We start from the raw sequence: 21,035 nt of genomic DNA, 5'->3' as shown, positions 1-21,035 counted from the left end.
CACAGCTCCAATGATTTCTCATCAGCTGAAGCTAAAGAGGATGTCACTTACCAAGCTGTCCAGCCCTCCTCCCAGGAGGTCCACAGCACCCATCTGCATGGAGGACACTTGGGGAACATTCACTGGGGGTCCCAGGTCCAGGTTGAGAAGGTCACCCAGAAGGTCACCCTGTGATGGGATGACCTGCGGCTGCTCCAGGTTTGTAGTGGCTGTTGTGCCCACGGGGCTATCGCCTGCATCAGTGCTATAGGGGGGAGGAACAAGAAGCAGAAGAGAGAAACATAAGCCACCTTCGATCTTCAGATTCCCAGCATGGGGAAACACAGCAAGAGGTGGCTCATGAGCAGAAGCTAGGTAAAAGCTTATCCTAGCAGCTGATCTGACCACTGCCAGGTGCAAGGCAGTGTGTTATGGCAAGTGGTTCTTCAACACATGATTTTCAGTTCGGAAAAGGGAATCTTCGGGTGTGAAATCTGCCCACCTTGAGAACTGCAGATCCCTCCAAAACCATAAGCCGTGAGTACTACATGGACTACAGCACTGAAAATAACTGTTTCCCAGCTCAGAAGAAACCTATAGAGATGATTTTCAGCCCACTGGGCCTGGAGAACTACATGTAGACATGGGGGAGGGCGGGAGACCTAACACTGATAAACCCCTTGAGCCCTCACTCTAACCAATGCAAACTCAACCACCCCCTACAGATCTGGATTAACCACCTTCTACTGACCAGAGCCAAGCTCTAATTAAAGACCTCAATCTAAAATTGATTCCTCCCTTCCATCAGTAATTTCCTTTTCTCTGAGTTAGCAGGCATGCTAATTACTAGTCTAGAAATGCTCATTATACAGCTTCCAAAATTTCTCATCATATGCAGTCTGGCTACCTTTTATACTCATTTGCCACTGAATTTTAGAACAAGGAGGGCGGGGGGTGGCGGGGAGAAGTAAGACTGACTGTAGCTCCTGGAAATCTCATTACAATGTATTTATTCTTTAAATCCAGAGATGCTAATATTTAGTTAACTTAAAATCTATTTTGTATCCTGTTGCCAGCAGTAACTGACAAAATTATTTCTAGCTCATATTACTGCAGATACAGCCAACAGGTAATTGCACACAAATGCCATGGGAATTAGCGTCCTGACAAGGTGTTTAACACTGGGGCTCTTTCATAAGGATTGCGGCTTCTGACTTCCATGACTCTTCCTTATCCTTTTTCTGTTACTGAGAGGAAAGCTTCAGCAACAGAGTATAAGCTGCTCCCAACTTCAGCACCAAGAGGAAAAGATGTCGGACTGCAGAGTGAATTAGTTACTAGGCAGCGACAGAAAGGGTTGAAAGCTTCTTTGCATTAAAATCTTTAGACCCCTAATAGTACTAACATTAGTTGTCCTTTCTGCTTCTGCCTTCCGCAGGAAGACTTCTGAGTATGCTGAACAGTTAACTAAAACATTTTTGAAGAGCAAGTGGTTACTGTGATCCACTCCCACCCCCAGCCTGAGAACAGGGAAGAACAGCATGTATGAGCAGAGGCACATTACAAGCCAGTAGTGCACACAGTTGGTTCATTCCCAGTATACAATCCCTTTAACACTACACCTCTTCAGCACTTACTCATCCTTCTTCTGATAGAGATAAAGCAATCCTTCAAGGTCTTGTGTAACTGCAGTTGTCCCAAAGTCCAAGAAGAAATTAGGAAAAGACAAAGCTAAGTCAGCTTGTATCAAGAGACAAAACACCAGGCCTTCCGTTTCCTGTACAGAATGGGCCTCTTTAAAGAGATTTGTATAAACAACTTTGCACTTTCTTTGAAATAAAAAAATGAATAAAGAATATGTGTGTGATAAAGGGCAAAAAGACTTGATATAAGCTTTCTCCCTTATACTCTTGGGCAGTGGCTAGCAGCTGGGTATGTGAATTGGAGATTTGGCCCTCCTGAGTTCAGCCTCCAGTGGTTCCCAGATGTTGGGTGTCATAAGGGATGCACAGCCCGAAACAGAATCAAAAATTTCCTGCAGCCACCTGTGTGGGAATGGGGACTCCTGCCAGAGTCTAACCAGACTCCTCCTCTCCCAGGAGCCCTGTAAACATCTCCTCAAATTTCCCATCTGCATTACAGCTGAGCAGGGGTGGTGGGAGCCACCACATAAGGAAACACTGCCAAGCAATCAGGAGATTTCTCCCCCACCTTTAGGATTCATCTGCAACTCTATGACACTTGGACTCACTGAAGAGGCAGGAACATCTCACCATCTGTGAGCTGTTCAATGGGTCTTCCCATCAGCTGACAGCTGAAAGGAACCTGTCCTACACTGCTTGGAATGAAAATTAAATGAATCAAAATGCAGTGTAGTGTATTCTGCCAACCAGAGCTAACTCCTCCTTGGTTTATACCCAGAAAAGCACCACTCATCTAGCTACTTCTGCCCATCTACTCAAGGCAATGCTATCTTGACTCTCTTAAGCCACATTCATTGTGGACATCTCTACACTTCCGTGTTTCCACCTCTATCTCACTGTGCATGCAATCTGAAGGAAAACCTCAGTCTCTAGTGGATAGGTCAGCCACCAGAATGGTCATCACCAGAGTGCAGAAGTAATGAAGATAACTCCAAATAGCTAGGTGAGGAGGTTATCTTTCACTGGACACCCTTAACTTGCCTTAAACTGACAGATTTTCATTTATCTTTTCATGTACACTTAGCACTAGAAAGAGGGAAACCAATTTCTTAGTAATCAGTAATATCACACTGGATGCACAAATTCAGGCTCCCCACAACCCTGCTCCTGTGGAGCTGCTCACTGTAATTCTTGTGGCTGAAACTGGCAATTTGGTATGCTGTGACATGGTACAAGGAGGCCTTGGCATCAGCTTGTAAGGTTTTACTGTCCTTTTGCTAACAGTAAAGTAGAAAACTGCAATAACGGGGCCTCTTAATGCGGTGAGCTCACATTGGAGAGGCCTGGTATGCCATTAAGTAACACCACTCATTTTTTTAATTTACCAAATGGGTTAGAGCACTGCGTCAGTATGCAGCATGCTCTGCTGAGCACCCTTCAGACCTTCCCCCAGCTCTGGCTTCCTCTGCTTGCCACTGCTGATTGAGGCCTGAAGGTTTTACATTGAAGTAATGGGTAATTTAGTAGTAAACACCACCAGGGCAATGTACAATACTGCTATAGTCAGAAAAGATTTGAGGTCAGCAGACTGTCTGAGCATAAGCCACAAGACTCAAGATGTACACCGTATATGCAAGAAGCTAGTAAAAAGACCGTTCCTTGCAAAAGCTGAATTTCTTGAGCTGACTAAAACCCCCTAAAATGTTAGTTTCTGTAGTGACGTGAAACAACATTGTACAGGAAAGCTGGTAATACTGGAGACCAAACCTATCTCCACTCCAACTCATTTTGCTATTAAGGCAAATTTTTGACTAGGAGAGGTGGCTGCAGAAAGCAGCCACTGCTTTTCTTGTTGGACTGGTAGACTTGTGCTTGCTGGTCCTGGGTCAATGCAGCCAGACTTGATTTCATTGGCAGGGAGAAAACAACTCAGTTTCCAAAAGCTAGTCATTACAGAAATAGCTTTAGTTGCTAAGAATAGCAGAGAAGTGGTGTCAGAAAATAGAAAAGGAGCAGCACTGCACACTGATTTACCAGTGCAACAGCAAAAAGATAGCACTCCAAATGTCACTTTGGGAGTATTATTAAGAGGTAAGCCTGGATACTCTGCCTCCTGCTGTAAAGCACACTTACATTTGTAATTAATACCATTAGTGCAAATAGCACTGCTTACCTGAATGAGGAACCATGGGAACAGGCTCAACACAACACCGCCGCAGCCCAGGACTACTGTACTGCCTGCTCTTGCAGATCTAACCCATTTCCAGGACTGTGATGACGGGGAAGCATTAAAGCTCCAGACGATAAGCCAAAGCATTTTCCCCCCACTCCCCAAAGTTTAGACAGAACCATATCAGTCTAACTATCTAAAAAAGATTTAAGCCCAAACAGTTTTCAGCAATGGGGCTTAGATGGCTTTTACACTCCCCTTGCTTTATAGGCACCACATGAGAAAGGTAGTTTTACCAGTACTTCCCCATTTCATATTCAAACAGCAAAGGATCCCTGTACTTGCCAGTTCCAGGAAGCTGGTATTATTCTACACAAATGAGGCTTGTAAAGCTGCACTGTTGCTGAAGCAAAAGCTCTTAAAAATCAAAGAAATGTATCCTTCTGTAAAATGCTTGTTTTTACCACAGTTCTCCTCCTCCTGGGAGTATGCCCTTGCACCAGTTACCCAAAGCTTCTGCTTTTTTATTCAAACTCTTACATCAAGAGGGCTTATAGCCAGTATCTTTCCAAAAAACATTATAGCTTCTCCTCACACAAGAGCTTTGGTACTTCCTCTGTCTTCTGACTCAGGAACTCAGAAACTACATACCCAGGATTAAATCCTACAATGAAATGGCTCCTTGAATGACCTGCAAGCCCCTACACAATCGATAAAAAAACCACTAGAGATAGAAGATTCTTGCATCTTTTGGACTGTTTGCTAGAAAGAAACAACCAATCCTGTCCATTGTCACCACAGTTGCCCCAGCTTACCTTCCATGGTGAATTGGCAAGTGTTTGCGGTGGATCCCATGGCTCCCCTCCACAAAAGCGTTGGGTGGTTTGTGGTACACAGAAGCCAGAGACCCAATATGGCAGATCAACTCATCTAGTAGAGTCGGTTCAATCAGATCAGTCTCTTCAGAAATAAGTGGCTTTTCTGAGAGGACCACTTCTTTGGCAGTCACCGGATCCGTGGAAAGAAGGCGCCAGTAGATGTAGCCACGATCCCGCAGGTCTGGGTTGTCAGAATCCTGAGACAAAGCAATACATCAGTCACAGGTTTGAAGGGGACTAACACCTGTAATCACTTAATTTTTCTAGCAGTGATTCTGCCGGATTAAAAGACCCCAACCATCCAGTAGCGACACAGTCACCAATTTCAGAATGGTGTTACAAACTGCTTGTTGTGATGAACATCCCAAAATTAAAAATGAGAACCAAAGTATTAATGCCTAGCTTCCTGCTCAGCTGGTCAGGGAGCAAAAAGCCCAGGATTTACATCCCACAATTGCCCCAACCCACAGAGATATCAACTACTGTCCAAACTCTCCTGCCACTTAACAGTAAGTATTAGGAGAACTCCAAGGGGGCGTAGACAGGGGAAAAGAATATGAGTTGAAATGACTCTGTTGCATACTAAGAGCAGACGTGCAATACCGCATATCGTAACAGAATGATCCAAGATTCCTGGAAATATATGACCTACCCAAGGGCACTGCTGGACAAAAAGACCCCGCAGAGCTACAGGATGGATCTCAATAAGCTATATTCTTCATACCAAGAGATACCTTATTTATCCTCCCTTTTAGTTACCTAATGAAGTATGGAAAGATGCTAATGATACACAGTTAGGATACTTCATCAGTTCTCCAGCTGTCAATAATACCCTTGTTTTACTGCAGATACTTCTGCTTCTGCATGAAGCGCTAATTATTTCTCTCCTTTTTGAACAGCTCTGCCCAGAGGAGCGAAGTGAGTGGTGATAGTTTGCAGCTAATGTTCTAGGTAGAGAGAGGTGGTGAGGTTTTATGTTGTAGTGCAACATGTTTGAACTGTTCATGGAAACAAGAGCTGAGATTTTTAATCCCCGTATCAGCAGAACAACACGGTGCACATTTCTGAGTTTTTTTCCCCATAAAATTCTGGCAACATACTGTACGCCTCATTAGCCTTCCTCCTTGGCATTTCTTTTCTTCTTCTGTGATCTCATTCATGCTGCTGCTGACCTGCTATAACCTACCTCTCTGCCCTCTGACTCAAGACATTCTCAGGCACACAGCAAAATGTCTATTTGTAATGAGACTGAGCATGCGAAGCTCATTTTACTCGTAAGAACCTAGATACAATGTCTGGGTCAACTGATAGATTTCTCTGCAACGCTGTTTTTCAGTTTGATGGTGAAGTCGTGGACTCTTTACACCCTTCACCCTTAACAATTCCTACAAGAATCTCTGCATCCTGCCTGCAGCAGGCAGTTCAAGATCAGGCAGGGCTTCTGCAAGGGCAGACATGAAAGACCACATGCTCCTATCTACTTGCAGGCACATACACATTCCAGACTGACTGTTCCTTCTCACAGCCAGATAAACAGACTTGAAACTTTAGTAAATCTACTGGAACAAGAGGCTCGGATCTTCCCTTTCCACATTTCTCCCAATTCTCCACTCTCCAGGGTCTGCATGCACCCCTGTGGTGCATACCAACAAATCCATGCTAGCTTAGCTACCCACCATGACAGACAGACAACAGCAATGGAGATGTAGAGGCTCTGTGCCATCCATTAGGTTACAGGCTTGCCAGGGACCTTGATCACTGCTACACATCTGTGTCCCTCCCATCCCCAGCTGCTTCACTGCTATTTTTACCAGTGTTGGCTGGATTAAGCTGGCTTCTGCTACAATCACACCTGCTGTTTGCTTGTGCAGACATACCCTAAGAGACACTCAAAGTGCAACAATACTTAAGCTGGGGAAAGAAACACACGTGTAATTACTCTCCCACTCAAGTGAAAAACAGTGTCTCTACCTAGAAATGAGACCTTGAAGCATAAGGCTTTTTAGTGTTTTACAGCCAGTTATCCTACATTGACTTATTATTCATATAAAATACAAGAAGCCAGACTGAATCAACATTTGTGACAAACAGAGAAAAAACAGACGCCTATTATATTCCTAGGGTGCCATTAAGTGTTTTGTGACTCAGCATAGTGGGTTTTAACACTTAGTACCTTTCTTCTGTTGGCTTAGACAAATGATATAGTGTGCCCTTGGCCCACCCCTCTCTAAAGAGGAGCTGAGAGCCTACCTAATAGCAGGTTTTGAAGCAAGAAAAGCAGGCCACAGATTTCTTGCCACTGACCAATGCAACACCCCCAAAGGGATGACTAAAAGTTTTAAGTACTAATAAGTCCACAGCCATGACTTCTTGCAGCAAAGAGGACCAAAAAGACCAGCTGATGATTGACTCCAGGTTTTCTGCTCAGAAACAATCGCAGCCCATTCAGAAGAGCTGGGAGACTATTTTCATCACTTGACACAGCAGGTCTGGAGAGGAGCTGCTCTTTTTGGACTATGCCATCACATATTCACCCCAGTCATTACAGCCAAGGAGCGTAGGAGGATCGGCTGAGGTCTTACCCACTCCTGCCACCAGGACATCTCCACTTCTGTCCTGCAGAACTACAGCACTTCTTTCTGCCAGCTGAAGCCCAGCCCCGCCTGCAGTGATCCGAGCTCATAACTCAGCACCTAATGCATAATGAATCCAGGATCTTAACCCACTGTTACAGCCTCCAGCAAAGCTGCCACATTGGCTGACAGCATCCAAGTACAAAGGAAAAAAACCCAAACCTCAGTTCAGCCTTTTTCATAGCACTGCTTAAACTTTGCTGTTCACAAAACAAAGTCTTTGCCAGGCCCTTTTCCTCTGTCATAGCTCCAGATGTTTTAACTGCAAGCTACCTTCAAGGAGAAAGCATTTTTAGTTTCTTCATAACTCTACCCTGTCCCTAACTTTTCATTTGGTGGGAAACAGGGAAGGAATTAGGATGAAGCGAGAGCTAAGGAGAGAGCAGATGCCAGATGGCATGGTAACAGGCACAGAGCAGCTATTAAATGGAGTCTTTTTGGGAGAGAGTGGAACACGCTTGAATCCTATGTACTGCAAAGCCGATTGGCCTGGCAGATGGGAGACACCACACAGCAGGCCAGCACAGCATCTGAAGGGCTCTGGTTCAACTGGATATCTTGGCTTACCTGCGTGGCCAGGCTGAGGACCTGTTGAACCAGCTCCTGTGTCTCGGAAGGCTTTTTTAAGAACAGCTTCACTATAGCAGTCAGTAGGGTGAGCTGTACCTAAGAGAAAGGGACACAGTAAAGATTAGAAAATTCATCCATGCTTTAGCAATATCTCCCAAGTCTCAACATCCTTTACCAATACAAAACTCAAGTCCTATGCTTTATAACACCATTACACTATTCTTTGCCAGTGAAACCCAGTACAATGAGACTCAGAGTCTTGCCTGTTGCAAAACACTTTGACAGACAAGTCCCTGATCAGCACACTGAGATTTATGTCATACTTTTATGCATCTCATCCCTATTCTTCTGTATGTTCTGGTCCCTAGTAGGGCTATTCCCCACGAAATATGCAACGTCTAGAAACCCCTCTTGTTCTGCCTTATTGTTCCAAGAAGAGAAGTTTGGGAGACACAGACAACAAAGCAAGTCTACAGACTCCCAAGAGTTTTATTTTAGCCAAATGCTGAAGTTTTCGTTGGGAGGTATTTTCTGACCACTGCAATAATATTTACCATCCTTCCCGCACATACACTGCATGAAACACTACAGATAAGATGCACAACACAATTTTACCTGAGTACTTTCATCATGGAAGCCCTCCAGAAAACTCTCCAACAGCTCATCTGCATTGTCAATTCTTTCTGCATATTCACCCACTATCCAGATCATGGCAGCTCTGGCATCTGGTTCATCCAGGGAATCTAGGTTCTCGCACAGCGTGGCAATGATGCTTTCATACCTGATTTGTCAGAGTACAGGTGGATTACTGGGGTGAATTCAACTTGTGTTTCTCCATCTCTGCCCACATCATTCTGCAGAGAATCCTGCACCGAATTACAATGTCTTGTATTTCTATGCAACAAGCAGCATTTTCACTGAACTACAGAATATACTCCTAGGCTTTTTCTTTTTCCAAGCTGAGCGCTAAGATCTCACAGGGTCCTCAAGAGCTTTGCAGTTTTGTTAATCAGCAAGACCACCCAGATGTGGAATTCAAGACAAAGCTGCCTCCCTCTCTGTTTTGCTAAAGGGAATATTTGATCCAACAGTTCAAACCATGAGTCTGTATCAGATCCTGCAGCCTCGCTGGCATCTTCAGACTGGTAGTTCTAAACTGGATATTACACGTCCCGAAAGGCTTTGCTGTAAAACAGACAATACCCCACACTAATTATTTAGCTTCCCCTATTCCCATGCGTGGGTATCCCTGTCATAAGCAGGCAATCTATCTTGTAACTGACAGCGGAAATTGCCAGAGAGGCCTGCAGATGTCCCATATTACTTTTTAGGTGATCATGAAGTCTCTGCTGAAAGACGTTGCTGCTGTTCTGTAGCTGAAGAGACAAAACCTTATTGCAGAAACAGCTTAGAAGAAGCTGAGTACTGCCCAAGCCAGAGAGAACACTCGATGGAGAAAGCCAGCAGCATTTTGGTCTCTTCTCCCAAGTAGCTAGCGATAGGACAAGAGGAAATGGGCTTAAGCTGCGCCAGGGGAGGTTTAGACTGGAAATTAGGAAAAATTTCTTTACGGAAAGGGTGGTCAGGCATTGGAACAGGCTGCCCAGAGAGGTGGTGGAGTCACCATCCCTGGAGGCGTTTAAAAAACGGGTAGATGTGGCACTTCGGGATATGGTTTAGTCTGGTCTACCCTTGATTAGTCTAGAGTGGGCTTGGTAGTGTAGGTTAATGGTTGGACTGGATGATCTTAAAGGTCTTTTCCAACCTAGATGATTCTATGATTCTATGATTTTGTTCAGCACAATCTGACTGGGATCTCAGACCATGAGAGCCATGAACTTTCATGGCCTTGTATATAAGCCTTCTAGAGGAGATGAGCAAAACCAGAAGCCTGATACTGTAAAACTTGGTCAAATTTTCCTTCTGGCATTCTCTGCAAGAGCTTTACTAGCTTTTGATTAAGGCCTATACTTAGCATCAATATGGAGCGGTGGGGAAGGAAAAGCTTTCAATTCAAACTAATAATGTGTCAGGCTGATACCCCATCTAGAGCCAACATCTGAATCCTACTGTACTATGAGCCAGAAACAGAACAGGCACCGCTTTTCAGAAAGACAGCCACCTTCGTTTCAGAGCCCTGGTAAGCTATGCTGAGTGAGTTTTACATTGCTGTACTCTGATGCTAGCAGACAAGGGCTTCCAAAAACTTTATACTACTTTCACGTACTTGTTGGGGTACTTGCGGAAGATGTCTCTGATGACAACAATGGCCTCCTGGACAACATAGTTGACCTTGGTCTGGATGAGGTCTAGCAGTGTGCTCACACAGCGCTCTGCAGATTGCTAGAGAGAAGAACAGACCAATACAATTAAAACAAGCCAAAGAAACACTCCTTCCCAGCCCACAGCACACGTTGAGGATCAAGGCATGCGTATGAGTAAAGGCTCAGAGGGGGAAAACAAAAGGATGACAGCTACCAACTCAATATGCACGTCCAGAAAAAAACTACAGGTTGACAAGTGCTTGTGTATTACCGTGGAGATACCAGCTGACTCCACCTCCTGCAAAAAGTAATGGTTAAAGCAACCATGCCAGTAGATAGCTGAATCACCACACAAGAGACCTTAAGAACATTGCCTGCATTACTACTTATATCACTCTCTTGCTGGCTAGCAGTTGAAACAGGCTACCGAGTGAGGTCTCTTGGACTTGCCCAAGCTGTGGCAACCAGAGTTGGGAGGGTTTTGACAGGGAGTGCTGGAAGGTGTCTGGGAAGGCTAGAAGGCAGGAGAAAACCATGCTGTCAATCACGCTGCAAGAACAGCAGCAAAAAGCAGCTCACACCAGCAAGAGTTCAGTATTTTTGGGGTGAGCTCACTAGCAACATGCGAAGATACAGCTATAAACAGAAATCCAGCTGTTGCTAATGCTGCTTTCACATTAATCAGTTCAAAGTTCCCAGCCACAGGCACTGTAAGACAACAAGGACTGGATACTGGCGTGCTCTAGAAACCAGAACTGGAGTTAGAGGCAAATAGTTCAGGGAGGTCTATTCCCAAATAGCACAGTGAGGCAGGACATCACAGGAGCAACCAACTCCAGCACTGGAGAGTCTCAAATAAGGACAGCGATTTGGCTATTAGCAGAGCACATATGAAGCCTCATTACACAGCTGGTGATTAATGTGAGAAGCAGACTGCTCACAACACTGCCTAGGCAGTCCCCATCAGAACATTCATAAAGCACTCAGGATCGAGACAAACATCGTAGGGCATAAACAACAGCAATGTAGGTGGATCTTTCAATTCAAGTGAGCTAATAGTCCCCTTCGCTTTCAGAGCACTTGAAGGCTGGGCAAGAGGAGGAGGAGGAGGACTGAAATGGCATTTAAGTCACAGGAACCAGGTTTTTGAGAATGGGCAAAAATCTCAAGGACAAACCTCAAGACTTATAGAGCTGAATTTGGGACAAGCAGAGACCAAAACATCTTGGTGATTTCTTGCCCTCATGACTCTAGCTGTGGTATCTTACAAACACAGCCTACAAGCGCAAACAGTGACAATGCTGGCATGGGGATCAGCCAAGAGAGGAAACACTATAAACCAGCATTTGCTCTGTCTTTGCAAACTGGCACTAAAGACTGTAAGACTCTCCCCTAAAATTCACACCAAACAGAAAAAAATCCAATACAATCAGTATCAGACTAAGGAGAGGTATCATAAAATTGTATGATTGGTATAATATTTTTTTATGATACCTCTCCCTCCTTAGCACAGCTTTACAGGCACTAAGCCACTACAGAGGCAGTGAAATGGCAATCTGACAGTGACCTACTCTGATCTGTTCTCCTGCTCAAGAAGAGATTTGAGACCTGTGACCTGGAAGACTCTTCCATTTCATGGAGACTAACCACCAACCTGGCTCCACATAGATGGACGCTGCTCACAGTGGAAACCCCACTCAAAGTCCTTGCAAGATAGATGCTTCGGAGCTTGCAATTTCATTTTTTACCGGTTTCTCAACAACCTTCCCTAGATGTTTTAACAAGTGGCCTTAAGGGGCACTTGGGATAAATCTGTCCTAAGCCAACTCTACAGAACGTACAGCACCAGTCACTGTTTGCAACAAGCAGCCCAGCCCTGTCAGAGCCTACAAATAGAAAAGCTTTAGGAGCTGCAGAATTCAAGGAAAAGCAAATTAAGGTTTATTTTTCTTTTCTTTAGACTCTTCGAAGCGTGATTTTTCCAGGAAGAGCACAACATCCACTTTGAAATATGCAGTATTGATTTTTAGCCCAAGAGTCTCTTGGAAAGTAAGCAGTCACGTGGGCACATGCACAGTAGAGCAGTCCCTCTAACAAAATTTCCCTGTAACAAAATACATCTCAGCTCACCCCATCCCTTGTAAACACATTGCTATTTGAAGGTGGACATCCCTGGGGACTGCAGTGCTCTGCAAACTGATGAAAGAGTGCCCCAACCAGAACAGCTCTCTCAAGTTGGAGTGAGGAAGGACAACCAACTAATGTCAAAATTGCTTTGTTTTTCTGTAGAAACCAAATGAAAGCCCACAAGATTACTAAGTAGCACATACCATGCTCACAGCCATAAGCCTCAATGATTTCTAAGAATGGGGCTGCTGGCAGAATCTCCTGGAACCGAGACAAATCCCCCTCTAATATGGCTCCTTCTGTTTCTCCTTTGCTCCAGAGGAATCACTATTCTTACTGCATCCACTTAACTTCCTTTTCCTATAGGAGTGGTGCTTTGTTTCCTTACAATCAAAGCATCAGATGACTTCATCTAGTGCTGTCAAGTGGAGCAAACTGATGCACAGGCCAGATACCTCCACCTCATGCTGTCAAATCTAGCTACACCACACCATTTGCTGTAGACACACTCAAGTTAACTCTGAGCCCAGCTAGTCTATCCATGCAAAATTATGTTGTTCTGACATCCCCCAAACCAAAACGACTACTTAAGCCTGGGCAAAATCCATCAGCCTTGCTATTCAGCACGGGTATTGCTTACATTTCCAAAACGAGCACTACCTCTGCTGTTAGCACCATGCACTGCTCCGCAGCAAAGGTAATGCCACACTTGCTCTACGGCGCACATCACAGTACACAAATTTATTTACTGTCTTACTCTTCTAGGAGAGACAATCAGACAAAACATAGGATCTTTGAAGGCAGAGCTGAGGTTCCCCATGAATACTCATTCATCAACAGCTCCTGCCAGCTGTGCCCTATGTCAAAAAGCAGATTTCTAAGCCTTAGGAACTTGGAACACTGATGGCTGAGAGAATGCTCTTCCATTAGTCATAACCCACAGTGCAAACAGCCTCTAGTAAACACAGATGCACTGGGGACAGGGATTAACCTAGAGATGAGGACACTGTAATGAGTTGTTCTATATTTGCCCTCTTTAAATCTTGCTCTCATCAGAGCAGTAAACAGACTTCATCTTTAGCAGCAGTGTCTTCAAAGGAGTGTTGCTAAAAAATCAAGGTTAACACTACTTATTGAGAAAGACAACTACACTGTTAGAGGGTCATTGCAAATTTGCTGGGACATTATTATTAGTCCCTTGCATACTGAATATGACTGTCATGGTATCAGGGATGGGAAGAAAGAATATAGGGGATGAGGGCAGGAAAGGGTAAAAACTTCTAAAAACACCTTGATACTGCAGGAATACACCACCTTTCATGTGAAACTAGGACAGACACGTGGCCAAATTCTAGTTAAAAAGTCCCTACTGAGAACTAAAGCAAACTTCCACCCCCAGCACAAACACCACTACAAAAAGGGCTGCCACCAGCTTCTTTTAACTTCTCAGTAGCCCTCTTCCATGCTCAAGAGCATTTTTTACTGTCACTGCTGTGGCTCCATCCAGACAGCCTCCTGCCTGCAGGCAACATGGAAGGAGCATTCTGGTATTTTGAACTGCAGACATGAAATAGAGGCAGCGATCGCTGGCTCTATTGGGCCAAGCTTAAAAGAAAGCCCATGGGAGTGATAAGCCTTTAAGAGCTGAAGAAAGGAAGAGAAGGCTGCATAGGCAGTCAATTCTCTCAAGAGGACAGAAGTTGGTGTCCTCTTTACACAGACTTACAGTAGTTTAGCTGAAGCAAGGGAAACCTGTGCACTGACACTATACTCAGCCAGGCGTGATTAGGTTTTTATTTAAATCTGCTGTCAGGCAATGCTCATGGGAACACACTTTAGCAAAAGCTAAATGAGCTCAGCTGAAATTAGACTACTTATGTGACATTTTGCACTTGGTTATCAGTTTACTGGAAAGTACCACTACCACAGCATAAGTCTTCTCTCTCTTCATAGGCTTTTTGAGCTCCTGTCAGGCATACCAGATTCATTTACAGGGATATTAACAGGGACATCACTAAAAAAAAAAAAAAAAAAAAATATTCTGTTATGAGCATTTTGGTGGATGTTCAACTGGCAGAGGACATTTCAAGACTGTTGTTTTGGATAACTGCAGGCGTTCTTCGGAACTTATTTGCATAAGCATCTAGGCTAAAGAGAGCACACTCCAAATGAAGCTACAGGCTATACAGACCTTTAACACCAGATAAGCAGATAGGGTCACTCTATGCTCTCTTCCTCCCCCTTCAAAAGGTCAGGCCACAGCTATTAAAGAAGGTCCTCATGGATAAGTGGTCATTGTTCCATTGAAGCCAGTACAGTAAAATACTCCATCAAGGAAGATTCAGCTGCCTTGCTCTGCCTGCAAGCTGAGGTCTGAGAGGAGCACACAGCCTCCTGTGACGTACACACCTGCAGCTCACAAGCCCTACTGTTCAGCTGGGGCTTTGCCCATGAGTATCCAGGTCACTTGATTGCCAACAAAGGAGCAAAGAAAATTTGTGTAACATGGGAACAAGATGGGAAGCCCATCGTTGTTTTTGAAAATAGAGAGCCACAGAAACCCTCAAGTTTCAGATACTTGCCTCAACCTTGATGGCACAGCGACCTATTGCTCGGACAGCCTTGCGCACAAAGTCAACGTCCACCTCAGTAGCGTATTCCTTGAGCTCTGCCAGGACCTGCAGAGAAAGCGCACCAATGTGAGTCCCTGGGGTCACATAGAGAGAACATCCCACTCTGACAAGTGATGCTACTTGAATACCAGAACACGATCAGGATGTATTCTTCTACAGCTAGCCACACACATTCAAAGCTAACACAGTCAAACTCTGCAATCAGTCTCTATCTCTGAAACCCACTGGCTTGGATTAGGCAGCAAGACTTCATTTAAGCTGGCCAAAGAAAAAGATGGCTTGGTCTAGATTATTTTCAAATTCCCCTGAACAAAAGCTGGGGGCAAAGTAAGCCCTGCCAAACTTAAATCCTGCTATTCCTTCTTACACTGAAAATACAGTGAAGTAGGGGTCACATACATGCACATAAATTTTATGTACAGTTTATTGTACTTATTGTTCTACATTCACTGTATGCAAAGCTCTCAGCAACAACCATTTTTGGTCTGTCCTTTTCTGCGCTGAGACGAACCTCTGGATCCCTACTGGATCCAAAAGGAGGACGTAGATGAGATCTGAGGACACCTTGGAACACCTATACAGAGATTAACAACAGTGTGAAGATATTGCCTCTCTTAGGAATAGGATTTACTGTTTTGTCTCAGGTTTTTTGCTAATGGAAACTGAACAAGTGCTTAAACCAGGACCTGCTGGGATCTTGCAGACCACTAACTAAAAAGCTACTTTGTCTTAAATGAATCACTTAGCTTACAAAAAATGTTTTTAAAAAAAGACCCTACACAATTGATATTCCATCAAACTCTCATTTGTTTCGGTTTTTCATGTCAAACATGACATCAGGGATTTCATTGTGATGTCACAAATAGATTGCAAGGGAGAGGTGAACAGCACAAAGCGAGACAGTTGTTTGAAAAATCTCTAGTTGATGCCAATTGCTCAGAAAAATGACAAGATAAAGAGGCCCTGAAGGGCCAGACTGCAGACAAATAAATCTGCAAGGAGTAGACAGAACATGTGTTTTGAAGTTTTAGTATTTCCTTGGATGATCTATGTTGCACAGTACTTAGAGCACCCTGGTTTAGTAGCTTATGCTTTTCAAATACTGCCCGAGTCCAAGTGCCTTGTATTCAACTAGTCTGCTGACTTGGTCTAGAACAGGCATGGAGGTGAAGAATCTCAACAAGCTGCACAGGGAGGATGTGGGTAAAGCCTGCTCTCCTTGGGTCTCATTTCAGGGAGTATTTCTGATGAAGCTTGGGTTGTTTTTAGGAATGCCTCTTTAGAACCAGGAAGAGATTCATTCATTAGTCTGCAGATCCCAGTCCCAGACTCTGCCCTCCAGACAGCACTGCCTTTCATCCAAACAACCTGCATTGTCTAAAGATTATGCATTAAAATTGGCATGGAGCCTATCAAGAGTAAATAGAAAATTCTGAATACATTCTCATGGAAACTGATTTTTAAAATGTTTTCTGTGTTCCCAGCACAAAAGGGGCATGAATTACCTTGCTCTGCTCCAAAAAAAGCATCAGAGGAGAGAGCTGAAGAGAGCTGCTTAAAAATGTCACATTAAATGGAATTGCTTTGTAACAATTAGGATAGGACAATAATAGCACTAACCAGAGGCATTAATCATTCTGCATTAGTGTCAGGACTTGTGGCCAGGGTGGCACTCAAGAACACTTCCTTTAAGAAAGGAATTTGGATTAAAACTACATCAAATCCAAGGAGAATCTACACTGTAAAGCAATCTCAATTCAGTTTAGCTTTGGCTTTGTGCAATTTCCACTGTGGAAGCAAGATAAGCAAAATAAAGGTTATTTTAGCTCTGAAGAGTGCCTGTGCAAGGGTTTAGCAATCTAACTAATACACTTGAAATTCACACTTCAGTAATGTTTGGCCTTTCTGAATGCCTCCATTACAGGCACACCTCTCTCACTTGAAACAAGCCTCTCATTCGAACCTCAGCACTAGCAGTGACTCATTTGACAGGAGACATCAGCTCTCCTCCTGGAATTGTAATCTGTAAAACAAGATCTACCTAACGGTCACGATGCAAGACATACCATGCTATTAACATTTAAATTATAGAGAAAACTCCAACACCTCCCATTAAGTAGCTGCAAAGAGCACTATACCAGGGACAGCGATGCCTAAAAGCCAGGACAACACTAGCAGTAGTTGCATACATCCTCATGCAAGGACCATGAGAGGGTTTTCCATCCCCAGAACACATGCAGAACACATCAGAAGTTCCTCAGCTGACCTGGGCAATGTTTGCTTGAGAAGCTAGGCGGATCATGATGTCCAGCTTCTCCAGTTTGACATAGATGGGGTCGTTGTACTTCACAAAAAACACCTTGATTTCCTGCTTCAGGATTTCAGGCCTGGAGGGAACATAATGATGTTTCACTCAAGACTAGTAAAAACAATGGGCTCTATCCTAACCAAAGATATCTTTTGTTTAGAAATCTACCCAAACATTCACTGAGAAACAGAATGGTGTCATTTTGTGTCCAGAACATGCAAACAAACATATAAGAACAACAATTTTAAGAAAGTTAGAAGGCTGGAGAAAAAGATTGTTTAACTACAAAATGCAGAATTCAAGTCTCTCTACCTATGCCTACATCTCTGCCTCCTCCATTTGAACTGCTGAGCCAACCACTGCAGACAGTCAGTGGACATCAGTGTTTTCAGTGAAAGAATAACATCCTCATCTCAATGCAAAACCCACCTACAAACTCATTTTCTGCTTTCACTTGCAAGATGCCAGTGCACAGTAACTCTGCCCTGAGTACGATCACAAACTGCTATCCAACCTACCCCACCTTTCCAGCAAGGAACAGTATTTAAATACGCACGTGGGAGTAAACTGGTGAAAAAAAACCACCCACTGTACATCAGTATGGCACCAGCCTGGTTCTTCTGTGCTGAAGATAATAGCATAGGCACACTGAGTTTCTACAGGTCACTATGAACTGTACAGTTACACCCTCCTTCCTATTTGCAATCTGATTTATAGTCTAATGAGAAGGCAGTTCTTACTGCTCTTGAAAAGGCAGTGAAGAGAGAGGCAGGTAAAGAGATACTGTATGATACTGGTATCACAAGTATGCTGTAAAGAAAATTAATTCAGGCTACCAGAGTCATGATTCTGTTTAATCCATCCCTTGAGGGATCTGAACCTGGATTAAATGAAGTTCTGTGCATGTGGAAGTATCTGAAGGTCTGAGACAGCCAGATGCTCTTCGACAACCCAGGAATAACAACCCCCTGAAGCTTTACCTTTTCTGCACAATCAAGTTGATGTTCCTCAGGGCAACATACTGAACCTCGGGCTCTCCAGACAGCAAGGTCACCAGTGGAGGGGCAAGTTTCTTCAGCAGCATGTTGTAATAGTCAGAGTCCTTGGGAAGAAGTTCCAGGAACTTCATCAAGACCTTCACCGCTGACAGCACCACTGCCGAGTTGGCATGAGACAGCCGAGGGGTCACCCGTTCACAAATACTGGAGAGAGAGGAGCAAGAAAGGGTTCACATTTATTTTGGAATGTCAAATATTTCAGATCTTATCTGACTGAATTTAGGAGATTTAGCTGAGAACAGCTTCCTCGGACACTCCTTCGATTTGTTTTTTTCACAAAGAACAGGCAAAGTCCTGCTTTCCCGAACACAGCAGGAAGCAAACAAGAACAACTTCTTTCACAGCTTCCAGTTTCTCTCCTGCCACAGTCAGCTCAGGAACTCTTCCAGCTTTCAGCATTACAGTCCCAACGCGTGTTCACTTATTAGCTTTTTCTGCCTTTGCCCGGTGGTATTCTCTATTTTTGTAATCTCGTCTGTCACTTACAAACACAACTTTAACAAAACAGCTATCAGAAAAACACTTTAGCCCCCATATAATCATTTGGAGGTGATACATGCTTCTGCCTTGCTTGGGGGGTTTGCTGCCATTGCCACCATTTGCTTCTGCAAAAAAAGGCTTCTGCTACTCTGAAGATATAGGGAAAGAGTGACCTAAATACCCTCCCAAGTCTCAGCTTCACCACTTGCCTCAGTGGATCCTATAATCAACAGCATCCTAAACAACCCATCCCAAGCAGAAAGGAAGTCTGGGTTCATACGTTCGTTCTTACAGCATCTGTCAAGTTTCTTCCCACCCCCTCCTGCATATTGCTAACCCAGAACAATCTTATTCCCATCTGTGCCTCAAAGTTTCTTTCCCTGAAAGATTTGCTTTCAGCCACCCTGGAAGGGAAGCAGCATGGCTAAGTGAAGAGCAGAAGAGTCTGTAAGTCAAAGCCGGGGGCAGTCCCCACCTGCTGCTGCCCAAGGTCATCTGGTGTGCCAAAGCTGCTTCATCTCTCTGTGCCTCAGTTTCTCCCTGCACAGGGGTAATGGCACCAGCCTTGCTGTGAAGGAGGACGCTATAAAGAACTAGGTGCTGTCATGCTCCTATCTGAAATAAGGCAGGCTCCAAGAGTTAAACTCCATACAAAAGAGTAGAAGTAGTTACTGCCCATCCAGTTTTATACACCACTCTTAAGAGGAATTACGGACAAGGAACTGGGACATGTTCACAGTTGTTCAAACTAGCGATCCCTTTCTGACAAAGCTAGGATAATACTGGCCTGACACCCTGGAGATCTCTGCAGGTTTCTAGCACTCATTAATAGCTGTTTCTGGCACAGAAACAGAGCACAAGGGGGAAGGAGGTGGACAAAAAAGAAAATAAATCAGCAAGACTACTGGCAGGCTTTTTTAAAAAAGTGGAATATGTGTTGTGCCTCAAAACGTTCAATAAAGAAACCCATCAAATTCGAAAAGGCCTGCCTAGGATTTTGCATGTGGGCTTGTGCCCCTTCCTCCCGCTCCACCCTCCACATCATCTACATGAAACATATCAAGCCTGAGAATTCCCCTGTCCAAGTAATTTTCCTTGCTGGTTCCTTGTTCTCTTGGGTACAAAATCTGATTTTTTGTGATTCTGGACACAGATGAGGAGGAGGCTTGAAGTGCACAAATTAACATTCCACGAGCTAAACCCTAATGTCTTTGTATTTAGGTTTAGTCATTGCAGCTAAAGGTAAAAGCACAAGGGTGAATTTGGAATGATAAGAAAAAGAATTTATTACCTTTATTTTCAGATCTATCATATCACAGACTAGTTTTTAGTCGGAAAAAATATTCCGGTGTCAGACCTGCAGTACTTTGAAAGCCCCCAAACCTGTAAGGGCTTCTTGCCTCTCAAAGTAGCAAACCCAGATTTGAAAACTCTGCTTTAAAACAGAAAATCCTCCAAACAATGCTTCCAGATGGGTCAACCATTGTTATAGGTTTGGTCTTGGGTTGATCCCTTCTCAGCAGTGCCAGTTCCTGTAAGAACTAGCCTTTTAAATTGGGGGGGGGGGGAGCGAACTATAAACAGAGAAAGTGGTTCTGCAAAGGGAAGGGGCAGGTTTCCAGCATCAGCCCAAACCACCAAAAGTTGCTTCCCTTTCAAAGTTCTTTTACTTCAAGGCTTATTTGTGCTGTTACAGACCTGAACAGAGACCCCTGTTATTACAAGCCCTTTTCAGAGTTGCAACCCTGCCAGAAGCCTGCAAGTGCGCTGCTACCTAATAACCTTAAATGGCCCGTGCAAGGAGCAGGAACAAGCATACCTCTGAGCTTCACGATCATCCTTGGGGTTGTAGTTGGACAGACAGTCAAGTATGAAGATCTGGCCCCACTCCGTGCACTCATTTAAAGCTGTCAGCAGCTTGTTAATGTTCTGAGGGTTCAAATCCAGCAGGTTGCTATTGGGGTGCGATTCACTGATTTCCGACAAGGCAGCCACAGCATTCGCTACCACCTGGGAGAAGAGACAAGAAGATGCATTCTTTGCTAGCATGCCATCAGTGGCTTGGCAGGGATTAACTTGGGTGTAGCATAGGTTACACATGGGAAACAAACACGGAGATCCTGGTGCATGCTATCAGCTGCTCAGCAGCAGCCGCCATGTCTGTCATCCGAGCGTTCATGGACCTAATACAACCTCACAAACAACCTGGAGAGCCCAAAGTTTGACTGTAACCTTGCTCTTTGCCAAAATTGGAAGAGTCTCTTGGGGAGGAAGCAGCACAGCAAGAGGGGT

The 21,035-nt window shown here is 44.2% G+C and overlaps 1 protein-coding gene across 2 annotated transcripts in view; it reads right to left on the bottom strand.

Moving 5' to 3' along the window:
- The window catches only part of AP2B1 (adaptor related protein complex 2 subunit beta 1), an 81,254-nt gene that overhangs the window by 38,100 nt on the left and 22,119 nt on the right, over positions 1–21,035 (bottom strand). For both annotated transcript variants that reach the window (XM_075720079.1, XM_075720080.1), the window contains exons 6-14: positions 20,563–20,753; positions 18,186–18,407; positions 17,164–17,284; positions 14,847–14,942; positions 10,101–10,216; positions 8,489–8,654; positions 7,871–7,969; positions 4,608–4,867; positions 52–244 (exon numbers count right to left, since the gene is read on the bottom strand). In XM_075720079.1, coding sequence (XP_075576194.1) covers positions 52–244; positions 4,608–4,867; positions 7,871–7,969; positions 8,489–8,654; positions 10,101–10,216; positions 14,847–14,942; positions 17,164–17,284; positions 18,186–18,407; positions 20,563–20,753 — 1,464 coding nt within the window. The remainder of the gene's footprint in view (positions 1–51; positions 245–4,607; positions 4,868–7,870; positions 7,970–8,488; positions 8,655–10,100; positions 10,217–14,846; positions 14,943–17,163; positions 17,285–18,185; positions 18,408–20,562; positions 20,754–21,035) is intronic.

This window comes from Pelecanus crispus, chromosome 12 (assembly GCF_030463565.1).
Source record: "Pelecanus crispus isolate bPelCri1 chromosome 12, bPelCri1.pri, whole genome shotgun sequence".
NCBI classification, from domain to species: domain Eukaryota; kingdom Metazoa; phylum Chordata; class Aves; order Pelecaniformes; family Pelecanidae; genus Pelecanus; species Pelecanus crispus.
This window is presented reverse-complemented; position numbering and strand designations above follow the sequence as displayed.